General features: G+C 38.7%; 1 protein-coding gene across 5 annotated transcripts in view; it reads right to left on the reverse strand.

Moving 5' to 3' along the window:
• NPEPPS (aminopeptidase puromycin sensitive) overlaps nt 1-16,281 on the reverse strand; it is a 97,321-nt gene that overhangs the window by 73,467 nt on the left and 7,573 nt on the right. For all 5 annotated transcript variants that reach the window (XR_004524014.2, XR_012328652.1, XM_033848308.2 and 2 more), the window contains exon 2: nt 12,925-13,009. Coding sequence is in view for 3 of the 5 variants with exons in the window: in XM_033848308.2 (XP_033704199.1) it covers nt 12,925-13,009 (85 nt within the window). In the remaining 2 variants the exon portion in view is untranslated. The remainder of the gene's footprint in view (nt 1-12,924; nt 13,010-16,281) is intronic.

Below are 16,281 nucleotides of genomic sequence, written 5' to 3' on the forward strand. Positions count from 1 at the left end.
AGAATGGAGAGCCCGGAAATAAACTCTTGCACATATAGTCAAACGATTTTCAACAAGGGTGCTAAAACCATTCATTCATTGGGGAAAAGGGAAGTCTTCAAAAAATAGTATCTGGAGGGCTTCCCTGGTGGCGCAGTGGTTGAGAGTCCGCCTGCCGATGCAGGGGACACGGGTTCGGGCCCCGGTCCGGGAAGATCCCACATGCCGCGGAGCGGCTGGGCCCGTGAGTCATGGCTGCTGAGCCTGAGCGTCCGGAGCCTGTGCTCCGTGGCGGGAGAGGCCACAGCAGTGAGAAGCCTGCGTACTGAAAAAACAAACAAACAAAAAATAGTATTTGGAAAACTGGATATCCACATGCAAAAGAATGAAGTTGAACCCCTTATACCATATACAAAAATGGATCAAAATGTGGGAATTAACACTATAAAAGGGACCTAAATGTGGGAACTAACACTATAAAACTCTTAGAAGAAAATATAAAAGTTTCATGAGGGCTTCCCTGGTGGCGCAGTGGTTGAGAGTCCGCCTGCCGATGCAGGGTACACGGGTTCGTGCCCCGGTCCGGGAAGATCCCACATGCCGTGGAGCGGCTGGGCCCGTGAGCCATGGCCGCTAAGCCTGTGCGTCCGGAGCCTGTGCTCCGCAACGGGAGAGGCCACAACAGTGAGAGGCCCGCGTACCGCAAAAAAAAAAAAGAAACATTAGCAAGGATATGGAGCAACTGGATCTCACACAGCTGATGGGGATATAAAATGTACAACCATTTGAGAAAACTGGCAGTTTCTTTAAAAATTCTCCATTTACCATATTATGCAGCCATTGTATTCCCAGGTATTTTTTTTAAGTGTTTTTATTCATTCATTCATTCATTTATTTTTGGCTGCATTGGGTCTTCGTTGCTGCGCGTGGGCTTTCTCTAGCTGTGGTGAGTAGGGGCTACTCTTCTTTGCAGTGTGCGGGCTTCTCATTGCGGTGGCTTCTCTTGTTGTGGAGCACGTGCTCTAGGCGCGGAGGCTTCAGTAGCTGTAGCACGCGGGCTCAGTAGTTGCGGCATGCAGGCCCTAGAGTGAGCGGGCTTCAGTAGTTGTGACTCGCAGGCTCTAAAGTGCAGGTTCAGTAGTTGTGGCACACGGGCTTAGTTGCTCTGCGGCATGTGGGATCTTCCCGGACCAGGGATCGAACCCGTGTCCCCTGCATTGGCAGGCAGATTCTTAACCACTGTGCCACCAGGGAAGTCCCTATTCCCAGGTATTTACCCAAGAGAAATGAAAGCACATGTCTACAAAAGGGCACATATTGCTTTTATATTTTAAGAATGCAACCTTTTATATTGGAAATAAAACTAAAATCACTAGGAGGATTTCTGATATCTGGTCTTACATGTAAGGAGCCTAGAAGTTGCCACTCCATCCTAACAACACAAGTAAAATCTGGAGAAACTGAAAAATCAACAACTCTCCTTAGATCCACCAGAGAAGTGAGGACAAAGAGCAAACCACTGCTGAAAAAACTGGAGACAGGCAGATACAGAAAATCACAACATACCTGGGCAGAAACCCACAAGAAGAAATCACCCCTGGCAACTAGTGCTGGGGTAGGAATACCTGAACTGTAATTGATGAAGTGCTGGAGGCTCAGTGTGGACAAGCTTGAGAGTTTAAAATTCCAGGAGGACCCAGTCATAGGGAGACCCTCATGCTTTTTATGAGTCTTACCTTCAGGAGCTGTACCAGGTCCTAAAAGTAAATATCAGAGAAAAATCCTCTCATGCTTCCGGCAAGGGGAGGGGAAAAGAAACCATTCTGAAATATGCTAGAATATTCTGTTCTTAACAAAACCTGCCCTCAGAAGAAACTATTTTACCAGAGTTTAACCTGCTGGGGTTCCATCAGAGCCTAACCTACCTGGGGTAAAGTAAATGCCCAACGCCAGCCCCTCCTAAGGGGGCTACCTAAGGGGGTAAGAAATATTCTACCTAAGGGGGTAAGAAAACCTGAGAAGCACCAGTGAAGCTCACAGACCAGGAGCACAAGCTCACGGAAAGACTAAGATTTAATCATAGGACTAAAGAATGCTTCTGCTCCCCTCTTACCTTACCACTGCATTATTAAAGTCCTATTTATTGCAGTTCCTTTTACCTAGTACATCATGTCTGCCTTTCAACAAAAAATGGCAAGGCACACTAAAAGGCAGAAAACACCGCTTAAAGACGCTGAACAAGCATCAAGACTAGAATCAGATATGGCAGGAATGTTGGAATTATCAGACCTGTACGATTAATATCTAACAATGGATAATGCAAGCAGAGACATGGAAATTCTGAGAAATAAAAAGAAATGCTAGAGATCAAAAACACTGTAACAGAAAATAAATAATATCTTTGATGGGCTCATTATTAGACACAGCTGGGAAAGGAATCTCTGCTCTTGAGGACTTGACACTAGAAACTTCCAAAACTGAGAAGCAAAGACAAAAAAGACTGAAAAAAACAAAAACACAACAAAATATCCAAGAACTATGGGAAAAGTACAAGAGGTGTTACGTACATGTAACAGGAATACCAGAAGGAGAAGAAAAAGAGAAAGAAACAGAAGCAATATTTAAAGCAATAACTAAGAATTTCCCCAAATTAATGTCAGAAACCAAACCACAGATCCAGGAAGCTCAGAGAAGGATAACGGAGGGGAAAGAAAAAAAAAACAACAACAATTACACCTAGGCATATTAGAGTCAAAATTTAGAAAATCAAAGCTAGAGAAAAAAAAAATCTTGAAAGAAGCTGGAGGAAAAGAAAAACACCTTACCTACAGAGGACCAAAGATAAGAATTACATTCAACTTCTCAGAAACCATACTAGCAAGAAAAGAGTGGAAGGAAATCTTTAAAGTGTCAAGAGAGAAAAACTACTAACCTAGAATCCTGTACCTTTCAAAATTGTCCTTCAAAGTGAAGGAAAACCAATCTTTTTGTGAACCTAAACTGCTCTTAAAAAATAAATTCTTTTTACAAAGTGAGAATAGACTTTCTCAGACAAACAAAAATTGAGGGAATCTGTTGCCAGTAGACATGCTTTACAAGAAATGTTAAAAGTTCTTTAAAGAGAAGGAAAATTATATAAGTCAAAAACTCAGATCTACAATAAAGAAAGGAAGAGCATCAGAGAATGAGTAAATGAGAGAAAAATAAAAATGTTTACTTCTCTTATTCCTAATTGATCTTGAAGATAATAGTTTGTTCAAAATAGTAACAGCAGCAATGTATTTGATTATGTTGGCTTCTGTGTGGATGCAAATGTGTAAGGGAAATGAATGACAGCAATGACACAAGGAATGGGAGAGAAGAATTAGGAATATTTTGTTATTATAAGGTACTCACACTACCTGTGAAGCAGTATAGTTTTATTTGGAAGTGGACTAGATTAGTAGTAAATGTATACTGCAAACTCTAAGGCAATCACTAAAAAAACTTAAAAAAAGGAATATAATTGATATGCTAAGAAAGGAGAGAAAATGGCATCATATAATGTTCAATTAAAACCATAAAAGGGGGCTTCCCTGGTGGCGCTGTGGTTGCGAGTCCGCCTGCCGATGCAGGGGACACGGGTTCGTGCCCCGGTCCGGGAAGATCCCACATGCCGCGGAGTGGCTGGGCCCGTAAGCCATGACCGCTGAGCCTGCGCGTCCGGAGCCTGTGCTCCGCAACGGGAGAGGCCGCGGCAGTGAGAGGCCCGCGTACCGCAAAAGAAAAAAAAAAACAAAACATAAAAGGTATCAATGGTATAAATACACCAATGAAACAACAGACTGTCAGAGCAGATCAAAAAACAAGACCTAACTACATGCTGTCCACAAGAAACCCACTTTAAATATAAAGACACATATAAATTAAAAATAAAGAGATGGGACTTCCCAGGTGGTGCAGTGGTTAAGAATCTGCCTGCCAATGCAGAGGACATGAGTTCGATCCCTGGGCCAGGAAGATCCCACAACCCATGGAGCAACTAAGCCTATGTGCCACAACTACTGAGCCTGCGCTCTAGAGCTCGTGAGCCACAACTACTGAAGCCCATGATCCACAACAAGAGAAGCCACAGCAATGAGAAGCCCGCACACCACAACAAAGAGTAGCCCCTGCTCGCCGCAACTAGAGAAAGCCTGCACGCAGCAATGAAGACCCAACGCAGTCAATAAATAAATAATTTTTTTTACAATAAATAAAAGAATTTTAAAATATGTTTCATTAGAAAAATAAACAGATGGGGAAAAGATATATTATGCTAACATTAATCAAAAGAAAGTGGAAGTAACTATATTAATTTCAGACAGAGCAGACTTCAGAAGAAGGAAACTTATCAGGGATAAAAAGGGGAATTACATAATGATAAAAGGGGCAATACTCCAAGAAGACATAACAATCCTTAACATGTATGCCTCTAACAGCAGAGTGTCAAAATACATGAGGCAAAAGCTGACAGAATAGCAAGGAGAAATATATGAATCTACTATTACAGTTGGAGATTTTAACACCCTTCTGTAAGAAACACGCAGATCCAGCAGCAGTAACTCAGTAAGGTTACAGCTGAACTAAACAGCACCATCCATCAACTGGATATAATTGACATCTATAGACTATTTCATCAAACAATAGCTCATTATACATTCTACTCAAGCTCACATGGAACATTCATCAAGACAGACCACACTCTGGGTCATAAAACACACATTAACTAATTTAAAAGAATAAAAAATTATAAACTGTCTGCTCTCAGACTACAATGGAATTAAATTAGAAATCAATAAAAGAAAAATAGCTTGAAAAAATACTAAAATACTTGGAGACTAAACACATGTCTAGATAAGACACAGGTCAAAGAAGAAATAACCTTCCAGAACAGAAAACACCAGGCCCAGATGGGTCCACTTGTGAATTCTACCAAACATTTAAGAGAAATTATACCCGTTTTCTACAATCTCTTCCAGAGGATAGAGGCAGAGGGAACACTTCCTAACTCATTCTATTAGGCCAGCCATTACCCTAATATCAACATCAGACACATTACAAGACATTACAAGAATACTACAGACCAATAAATAGCTCTTATAAACATAGATGCAAAATTCTCAACAAAATATTAGCAATATGCAAGGCGGTTTCAATGTTCAAAATTAAATTAATGTACTCCATCACAGAAACAGGCTAAAGAAGAAAAATCACACGATCAAATGAATAGATGCAGAAAAAACATTTGACAAAATCCAACATCCATTCATGATAAAAACACTCAGCAAACTAGGAATAAAGATGAACTTCTTCAACTTGATAAAGAATATCTACAAAAACCCTACAGTTAACATCATACTTAATGAGAAACTCTGAGCTTTCCAGCTAAGATGAGGAACAAGCGAGGATGTCCCTTCTCACTTCTACTTTTCAACATCATACTGGAAGTTCTAGCTAATGCAACAAGACAAGAAAAGGACAGGAAACAAAAGGTATACATACTGGAAAGGTAGAAATAAAACTGTCTTTGTTCACAGATGATATGGTCATGTAGAAAATACAAAATAATCAACAAAAAACTCCTGTTACGAATAAGCGATTAAAGCAAGGTTTCAGGATACAAAGTTCAAAGTTGCAGGATACAAGGTTAACACATTAAAGTCAATTGCTTTCCCATATACCAGCAATGAATAAGTGGTATCTGAAAATTTTTTTTAATTATATTTTAGGGACTTCCTTGGTGGCGCAGTGGTTAAGAATCCACCTGCCAATGCAGGGGACACAGGTTCGAGCCCTGGTCCGGGAAGATCCCACATGCCGCGGAGCAACTAAGCCCATGTGCCACAACTACTGAGCCTGCGCTCTAGAGCCGGCGAGCCACAACAACTGAAGCCCGCACGCCTAGAGCCCGTGCTCCGCAACAAGAGAAGCCACCACAGTGAGAAGCCCACGCATCGCAAAGAAGAGTAGCCCCCACCTGCCACAACTAGAGAAAGCCCACACGCAGCAGCAAAGATCCAACACAGCCAAAAATAAATAAACAACTTAAAAAAAATTATCATTTACATTATCACCCCCCAAAATGAAATGCTTAGGTATAACTCTAACAAAATATGTACAAGATTCATATCTGATGAAAGATACCAAAGAAGTAAATGAATAAAAAGATATTTCATGTTCATGGATAAGAAGACTCAATACTGTCAAGATATTTCTTGTTCCCAACCTGATCTACAGACTCAATACCAATCCCAATCAAAATCCCAGAAAGTTATTTTGTGGATATTTTTAAATTGACTCTAAAGTTTATATGGAGAGGCAAACAATCCAGAATGCCCAACTCAATACTGAAGGAGACAAAGTCAGAGGACACTACCCAATATCAAGACTTATTATAAAGCTACAGTAATCAAGATGATGTGGTACTGGAGAAACAAGAGAAAAATAGATCAATGGAACAAAACAGACAGCCTAGAAATAGACCCACATAGATATAGTCAACTGATCTTGACAAAGGAGCAAAAGCAATACAATGGACCTATCTTTTCAACAAATGGTGCTGGAAACTGGACATCCACATGCAAAAAAAAGAAAAAAATCAATCTAGACAGACCTTACCCTTTTTATAAAAATTAACTCAAAATGGATTATAGACCTAAATGTAAAATGCAAAACCATAAAACTCCTGGAAGATAACATAGGAGAAAATCTAATTGACCTTAGGTATGGTGATGACTTTTCACATACAACACCACCAAAGACACAATCCATGAAAGAAATAAATGACAACCCGGACCTCATTAAAATTAAGAACTTCCGCTCTGAGAAGGACAACATTACAGAGAATAAGAATTCAAGCCACAGGGTAGGAGAAAATATTTGTGAAAGACACTCCTGATAAAGGACGGTTATCCAAAATGTACAAAGAATTCTTAAAACTCAACAATAAAGAAAAGAACAATCCAGCTAATATTGTGCAAAAGACCTAAACAGATATCTCACCAAAGAAGATATACAGATGGCAAGTAAGCATATGAAAAGATGATCAACATGAAGTCATTAGGGTCCTGCAAATTAAAATAATGGCATACCACTGCACACTTATAGAATAGCCAAAATCCAAGACACAACAACAAATGCTGGGGAGTATGTGGAGCAACAGGAACTCTCATTCATTGCTGATTGAAATCCAAAATGACAGTCACTTTGGAGGACAGTTTGGCAGTTTCTTACAAAACTAAACACACTCTTCTATCATAGGATCCAGGAATCATGCTCCTTGATATTTAGCCAAAGGAGTTCAAAGCTTATGTCCTCACAAAACCCTATACATGGATATTTACAGCACCTTTATTCATAACTGCCAAATCTTGGACACAACCAAGAGGACCTTCAGCAGGTGAATGGAAAAAAAAAACTGACACATACAGACAAGGGAATATTATTCAGAGCTAAAAAGAAGTGAGCTACTGAGCAATGAAAAGACATGGAAGAAATGCATATTACTAAGTGAAAGAAGCCAATCTGAAAAGGCATGACTCCACCTAATTCTAGAAAAGACAAAACTATAGTAAAAAGATTAGTGATTGCCAAGGGGAGGGATGGGTAAATAGGCAGAGCACGGAAGATTTTTAGAGTACTGAAAAACTCTGTACAGGGCTTCCCTGGTGGCGCAGTGGTTGAGAGTCCGCCTGCCGATGCAGGGGACACGGGTTCGTGCCCCGGTCCGGGAAGATCCCACATGCTGCGGAGCAGCTAGGCCCGTGAGTCATGGCTGCTGAGCCTGCGTGTCCGGAGCCTGTGCTCCACAACGGGAGAGGCCACAACAGTGAGAGGCCCGCGTACCGCAAAAAAACAAAACAAAACAAAAAAACTCTGTACAAGACTATAATGGTAGATACATGTCATTATACATTTGTCAAAACCCATGGAATGTATCACAGCAAGAGTGAACTGTAAGGTAAACTATGGACTTTAGGTGATAATGAGGTTAATGTAGGCTCATTGACTGTAACAGATGTACTACTCTGGTTTGGGATGCTGATAGTGGGACAGGCTGTATGTGTGGGGACAGGGGCTATATGAGAAATCTCTGTACTTTCTACTCTATTTTGCACTGAACTTAAAACCCTAAAAAATAAAGATTTTAATTAAAAAAATAAAATCAACAAAATTTAATTCAGAAAGCAGGCAGCTCTGATAGTTACCAAAGAACTGGGAAAATATTTGGTTCCTCAATGTAGCCTGGACACTATGGTTAGCTTATGCATTAATTCATCTATTCTTCAGAACAGTAATAGCATATAACAGACTTTATTTTCAAAATTCCCAAAACTCGGGAGTTCCCTGGCAGTCCAGTGGTTAGGACTTGGGACTTTCACTACCATGGGCCTGGGCTCAATCCCTGGTCAGGGAAATAAGATCCCACAAGCCTCACGGTGTGGCCAAAAAAAAAAAAAAAAAAAAAACCCCAGGGACTTCCCTGGCAGTCCAGTGGTTAAGACTCTGCCCTGCCAATGCAAGGGATGCAAGTTCGATCCCTGGTTGGGGAACTAAGATCCCACATGCTGCGCAGCATGGTCAAAAGATTTAAAAAACAAAGAAAAGAAGAACACCCCAGAGAATCTGGGAGTTCTAAGTAAAATAAATAAACAAACAAATAAATAAAATCCCCAAACTCAATACACCTGGGAATAGTAAATAAACGAGAGACAAAATAAAAACAAGTTCTCAAAAACAATGCCATTTTAGTGCTCGAAAAACTAAAAGCTACCTAAAAGAGCTATTATGCTAGATTCTGAATTTTTTTAAAGTACATACCACTGGAACTCATATAGCAAACTAAAACAATTTGCTTAACATATTTAATAGTGATATGGCATAATATACATAATTTATATCAGTTTCAATTAAGAACTTAGAAGAATCTCGTAAGGGTTTTTTCTCTTTTTTTTTTTTTAAAAAAACACTTTTTCTTTTTTTTTTCCTGGACGCGGGCCTGTCACTGTTGTGGCCTCTCCCGTTGCAGAGCACAGGCTCCGGACGCGCAGGCTCAGTGGCCATGGCTCACGGGCCCAGCTGCTCCATGGCATGTGGGATCTTCCCGGACCGGGGCACGAACCCGTGTCCCCTGCATCAGCAGGCGGACTCTCAACCACTGTGCCACCAGGGAAGCCCTGTTTTCCTTTTTCTTTCTTTATTTTTGGTTGCATTGGGTCTTCGCTGATGCACGGGCTTTCTCTAGTTGCTGAGAGTGGGGGCTACTTTTCGTTATGGTGCGTGGGCTTCTTACTGTGGTGGCCTCTCTTGTTGCAGAGCATGGGCTCTAGTCACGTGGGCTTCAGTAGTTGTGGCACGCAGGCTCAGTATTGTGGCTCACGGGCTCTAGAGCACAGGCTCAGTAGTTGTGGCACACGGGCTTAGTTGCTCTGTGGCATGTGGGATCTTCCTGGACCAGGGCTCGAACCCGTGTCCCCTGCATTGGCAGGCAGATTCTTGACCACTGCGCCACCAGGGAAGTTTCTTTTTTGGGGGGGGGGGGGCCGCACTGCGTGGCATGTGGGATCTTAGTTCCCCAACCAGGATCTAACTATGTTCAAGTCTTATCTTCATGTCCAAGTGATAAGAATATGCATACACACCACAGTTCTCTGGAATCCCTCTTTAGAGGTTGCAAAATCAACAGAACTCAATATGGCCCACAAAAATGTTCTGTTTGGCCAGAAAAAGTTCTTTAAAATGTTAGTAGATTTACGTGAGACATGGACTCTTTGGTTCAGCCTCTGCCCCAACATTCTTATTTTCCTACATCCAGCCCAATTCATTCAAGGTTGTTATTTGCTTAACCCCACAGTAACTTTGGTTTTAGGCCACTACCCTATATTGTTATTTGTGTAACTAAAGTTATACTCAGACTTCTTTGAAAATTTCCTTATGAAATACGATATATTTCAATACATTTGTATTAGAAAGGACTATATTCCCTTCTCTTTCAATCCTCCTGACTTTGAGGGCTAGCACTTAATTAGTCACATATGTATTTTCAGAACAATGCCATGAACAATTCTATTGCAAAGAGAAGATGGTTTATTAATGTTTTTACTAATCCACACATAACTGTATGACAGAATATAGATTACTAACAGTTGGATAAAAGCTTATGATCAAGTGTGAGGAACGTTTCCTATTTTTGAAGTGAATAGTTTTGCTCAAAATTAATATTTGGCAGTATTTCTAAGCTGTTTGTTTTATCCTTCCATTAAACACACACGCACATATGCGTAACACTGAAATATACAATCCTACTTTAAGAATAAATGTGTTAAAATTTACATGCCTTCTATGGATAAACCAAAGTGATGCTGGTGGATCTGAAACTATATATTAGAACTCTGCATGAAATATGATGTAACCAATGGAAAAACTTTTTCTTACACAGCTAATTCTGCAAACACATACCTGACAGAGTATACTAAGGCAAAAGTTGGTACAAAACTTTCAAGTGATAATTCTCTATGTGGTTACGCCCAAGCCATCAACTATTAATGATAAATTAAAAGACTCTTTACCTGTCAGGACCTGAGTTCAGGCACTCAAAAGTTTCGTATTTCTCTTGCAGAAGCTGATGACAATACTAATCCCTGCACTGTGTAGGGAGGTGCATTCCTTGCACTGGCTTAAGTGCTAATGATTTCACCAACCCTTGAAGTGCAGAACAGTAAAAAAACAGTTTTCAGCCGTTTTTCTTACTGATTTCTCATTTTAAAAAATATTACAAAGATTTCAAATAGGTTTTAAAATAAATTATTTCTGTTTAAAAGGCAGTGCTTTAGTTTAAAAAAGACACACGCCAATAGATCTTTCTGGGTTACTGCACATATCACAAGATGGCCTTTTTCATCAATGAGAAACTTACACAAAGAAGCAACAACTTCACGCCTTCAAATCATTTTCTGATTTTACCTGAAAGCACCAAGATTTTGGCTACAGATATGTAAAACAGTCTTCCAGAAGGCAATCATAAATAGGTACTAGATGAGATTAGCTGGGTTAAAAAATGGTATCTCTCCTATTAACCCATTTATCACCCTGTCACCAGCATACAGCCCTAGAAGGAGCTGACAGTCAAGTTCACAACTATTAGTTTCTAAAGAAACAATATTATACTCTCCAAATAAGATAAAAATCAAGAAATGCTTCTCTATCTAAGGGCAAAATTAAGCTATGTATATACCTGGAAGGCCAAATCTATCTGTTCTGACTCCTTAAAACACGAAATTAATACAACTCCCCATTCTTTTATACTCTAAAATTAAACGGGTTTACACGACTCCAGGTATTTCCTACTGCTATAGGAGAACAAATTGAGAAATGTACCTTAGCTAGTTCTGAAGAAAATATTTTATGTATGTAAAAAAATTTAATGTTTTATATGAATCACTCTCCAAATCCTCTCTACTGTATGAATTTTCATTGAGAATACTAACGCTGCTTCCTTAAGATTCAGATCATTATGAGCTTGGCACCATTCAGTTATGCATATTCAAACATTTAAATTCTCTGAATTCTTTCCTGGCACTTCAGTAGAGGAGGATAAAAAAACAAACCTGAGCTGAAACCATGCCAGCTGGAGGGTACACACTTATTTTACTAGTTCTACCTATCTAAACTTGACAACATTTTAAAACCCTATATTGAATTTAAATGTTCTCTATCTACAACAAAGAAAGCTTGCCTTGATATGCCTAGCTAAGGTGCTCCCATTTTTCTTCAGCTAAAGAAATTAAACAGTCTCTCTTTCATTTACCAAACAATTTTTTTAAAGTTGGCACTCAATCAAAGTCCATTTGAAGGATCTGTTCCTCTAACTTAAAATGGCAGCAGCTGATCTCAATTACAATCAACTGAACATAAGTACTTCTTGGCAATAATACGCTCAACTGCTACTTGCATTTTTTAATCTTTCTATGGACAAGATATTTTAAGAAAAATCCACAAAATAAATATAGCCAGGCCTTAAAATGTTACTTGTATGCTTATTTTCAGTATAATGTAAAGAAGGGAAATAGCAATACAAAATGTAAATTAAAAGGTCAAATTTCTAACTTAATTTATATCAAATAAGAAGACTTTCTAAGAGGAAAAGTCTGAGTAGTAGAGGCTAACCAATAAGCCATTTTAACAAGGAATGTGAAGAAGTCAAGAGTAAAAAGTAATTCAGATCCAATATTAATACACTTGTGAGTTTATACCAAACTTGATAACTTTTTAAAATGCAGTTTATGTGGGAATAAGAATTCAGGCCCAAACTGATTATTCAATTTAATTCTTACTGTAATTACAAGGTCCAAAATATTTCTTATTTTAAAGATGCTAATTGAGTTCCCTCACATTCTATACCATGTTTCTTTTAAACATATTCTTCCCCTGTAATTAACTCCATCATCTAGTTTCTAACCTTCACATTAGATCTCATAAAGCAAATATTTTTCTCCCAATTATGAGTAACACTATCTCAATTTTAATCTATTTTTCAAGAGAAAAAAAAAAACTTTAAGAAAACCGCATATGAACTAAGCCTGCCTGAGAAACTTTTCATGTCCAAAGTACTTAATTTTTAAATAACTCTTCAGCTTTACATGATTGATATTATATTTATTTTACACTCATGAAATGTGATCTGCCTAGGGTCACAAAATAAGTTAATGTTTGAAGCAGAATTTAAATTGTTACATTTCCTTTATCTTACATTACTCAAATATCTCCTATGAACATCTAAAGAATTTTCCTATTTCAAAAGTAACAAACATTAATATCTTAATTTGCAAGTGTATACATTATGTATACACACACACAAAAGCACATACAAGTACATATTATACATAAACACAGAGACAGCAAATTAAAAGGGAAAACAGCGCTTACCTTCATCTCCTTCTGGTACATATGAAGCTGTAATAATGTCAATATCAGCACAATTCATCACAATCTGATTGGTTGCCTGCCTCACCTAAGGAGAAAAAAAAAAAATCGGCAATGTCAGAGAGAGCCTAGGTTAATAATATGTACATCTTCATCTCAGCCTAAAATATGTCACAGGCAATTTTTAAAAACCCATACATCAGCGGTTCCCACCTTTTTAGCACCAGGGACCGGCTTCGTGGAAGACAATTTTTCTATGGATGGGGGGGGTGCGGGTTTCAGGCGGTAATGGGAGCGATGGGGAGCAGCAGATGAAGCTTCACTCCCTCATCTGCTGCTCACCTCCTGTTGTACAGCCTGGTTCCTAACAGGCCGGACTGGTACCAGTCCGAGGCCCGGGGGTTGGGGACCCTTGCCAAACACCACTTAAACCAATACTAAATATATATGCATCAATGGTATAAATTAATGACTAGTTCTGAATAGATATTATAATATCTGGATTATATTAAAAGCAATAATAAATACTTAGGTATTTCACAGAATTCAAAGATCTGACCAATGAGCTAAATAAAAGCCTTTTTTTTTTCTACTTAAACTTGATTTAAAACTTCTTTTTTTTTTTTTTTTTTTTTTTTTTTTTTTTGCTGTACGCAGGCCTCTCACTGTTGTGGCCTCTCCCGCTGCAGAGCACAGGCTCCGGACGCGCAGGCTCAGAGGCCATGGCTCACGGGCCCAGCCACTCCGCGGCATGTGGGATCTTCCCGGACCGGGGCCCGAACCCGTGTCCCCTGCATCGGCAGGCGGACTCTCAACCACTGCGCCACCAGGGAAGCCCTAAAACAACTTCTTAATTAAACTTTTTAATTTCAAAAAAATTTTAATTAGGAAACATTTCTTATATGTTGCAATTAATCATGTATTTCAACCTGCACATCAAAACCATCATGAGGGTCCCCTCTTTTTGTAAGGATAGAGGAAGAAATCTGGTATCATAAACTATGTCAGAACTTCATAAAACACTCTCTAAATTTTTTCTTTTCCTGAAGAAACATTTTGAATATAACAGACACTAATGACTCACCATCAAGATTAAATAAACTTTTAAGACTTTGTCTTACTTGATTTAGATCCAAAAAATAAAATACAGATATAATGAAAGCCCATTCCTCTCTTCCTCATTCCCTAGAGATAACCACTATCCTAAGGCTAATGTATATCTCTCTCATATATGTTTAGTACTTTTGTTACATATATAAAGATCAGCAAAGAATGTTTTTAATCTTACACAAATGGTATCAAAAGTGTGTATAACCTTTTGCAACCTGTTTTTTTAATTTAACATTGTTTCTGAGATAGGTAAATGCTGATAGATGTAAACCTAACTCATTAATTTTACTTCTGCATAGTAGTATTCCATTCTATAAATAAACCACAGTTATTTATCCATTTCCTTCCTGAAGGAAGTTAGGTTATTTCCACTTTTTTGTTATGTAAAAGAGTACTATAATAAACATCTTGGCCCATGTCTTCTTGTGCACCCATTTTCTTTACCAAGAATTGCTAAAATTATCCTCCAGAGTAGTTTCAATGCACGCTCCGATAAGCAAAGAATAAAGAAATCCCAGTTTCAGCAACCTCCAAAAAACTTAATTTTTCGACAGTCTGGTGGGTATTAAATGGTATACCAGGGACTTCCGTGGTGGCGCCGTGGTTAAGAATCCGCCTGCCAATGCAGGGGACACAGGTTCGACCCCTGGTCCAGGAAGATCCCACATGCCATGGAGCAACTAGGCCCATGTGCCACAACTACTGAAGCCCGAGCGCCCTAGAGCTGTGATCTGCAACAAGAGAAGCCACCACAATGAGAAGCCTGCACACAGCAAGGAAGAGTAGCCCCCACAACTAGAGAAAGCCTGTGCACGGCAACAAAGACCCAATGCAGCCAAAAATAAATAATAAATAAGTAAATTTATTTTAAAAAATGGTATTCCATTATTGTTTTAATTAGAATTTCTCTGATTACTAGTAATATGAGTTACCTCTTTTCTTTCTCTTTCTCCTTTCTGTTTCTCTTCCTCTGCCTCCCCCACCCCTGCTTCCCTCCCTCCCTCTCTCTTTCTTTCTTTTTTGACCCTTAAGTTTTTCCTCTCCTACTTGCTCATTCATAACCCTTGCTCATTTTCCATTTGGTTGGAACCTTGTCTTTCTATAACTGTTGCATTACACAAAATCTCAAATTCATTTTCAGACATTTTAATGGTCTAAATCTAAAATAACAAAAATACAGATGTCCTAAATCACATATGCCTACAGAGGCCAATGAAACAGATGAGTACAGTAGGCCAGGTGAAGGCTATGCATAAAGGAAAGCTATGTGTAAAGGAAGGGGGAAGTAGACATTTCTTGGAGCTAACCAATTATTGCTATATACAATAAAAAACAGACTCAGTGTTGACAGATCTTCCAATTTAAAAAAGCCACAAATTCAGATTTCATGTGCAATCTCCCAATTTCTAATTGATGACAACTAATTCAAAATTTTCTAAAACACTGTATAGACCAAACAAAACCCAACAGTGCCTTGAGTGTCACTGAACGGACCACAGAACTAGGTAAGGACACAGAGTAATATAAAATCTGTATGAAAAAGCTATACCTAAGAGTAATTATTTTATTAATAACCAATACATAAACATGATTAATATTAAACTAAAATTACCTGACCTAAATTACAGATAGTATGTTATTAAGCCTGTAACAGACTGTCAAAATCTCTAACACATAAAGTGAAACTATTTTGGCTCATTTAAAAAAAAAAAATTCTTCTCATATATCTTCCTGTTTCTAAACAAAAATGCCATTTAGTGAACAGTTTTTTGGGTTTTTGTTTTTTGGGGTTTTTTTTGTAAGTGATAATATTCCTTCACACTGTTTACTTCACCAGAACATACCTAAACAGCACTAAAACTTTTACATCTCAACTGGCTGTTTATAGCACTATGTTTGAACAAAAAGAAAAGAACAACTCTTTGCCTATTCACAAACTGACTTTAAAAAAAATTTTCAGAAACACAAAAATGAAGCACTGGGGTGTGCTCCAAAGGGTAAAATGAATAAAAACCTTCCAGAGTTTGACGTTTATGCCAACAAAATCATTAACAGTGGCTTAGTTACATGTTTGTTGTTTTGTTTTGGTTTTTTTAATATTTATTTATTTATTTGGCTGCGCCAGGTCTTAGTTCTGGCACACGGGATCTAGTTCCCTGACCAGTGATCGAACCCAGGACCCCTGCATTGGGAGCACGGAGTCTTAACCACTGGACCACCAGGGAAGTCCCTAGTTACATGTCTTAATCT

Source organism: Tursiops truncatus, chromosome 20, assembly GCF_011762595.2.
Source record: "Tursiops truncatus isolate mTurTru1 chromosome 20, mTurTru1.mat.Y, whole genome shotgun sequence".
In the NCBI taxonomy this organism is placed as follows: Eukaryota; Metazoa; Chordata; class Mammalia; order Artiodactyla; family Delphinidae; genus Tursiops; species Tursiops truncatus.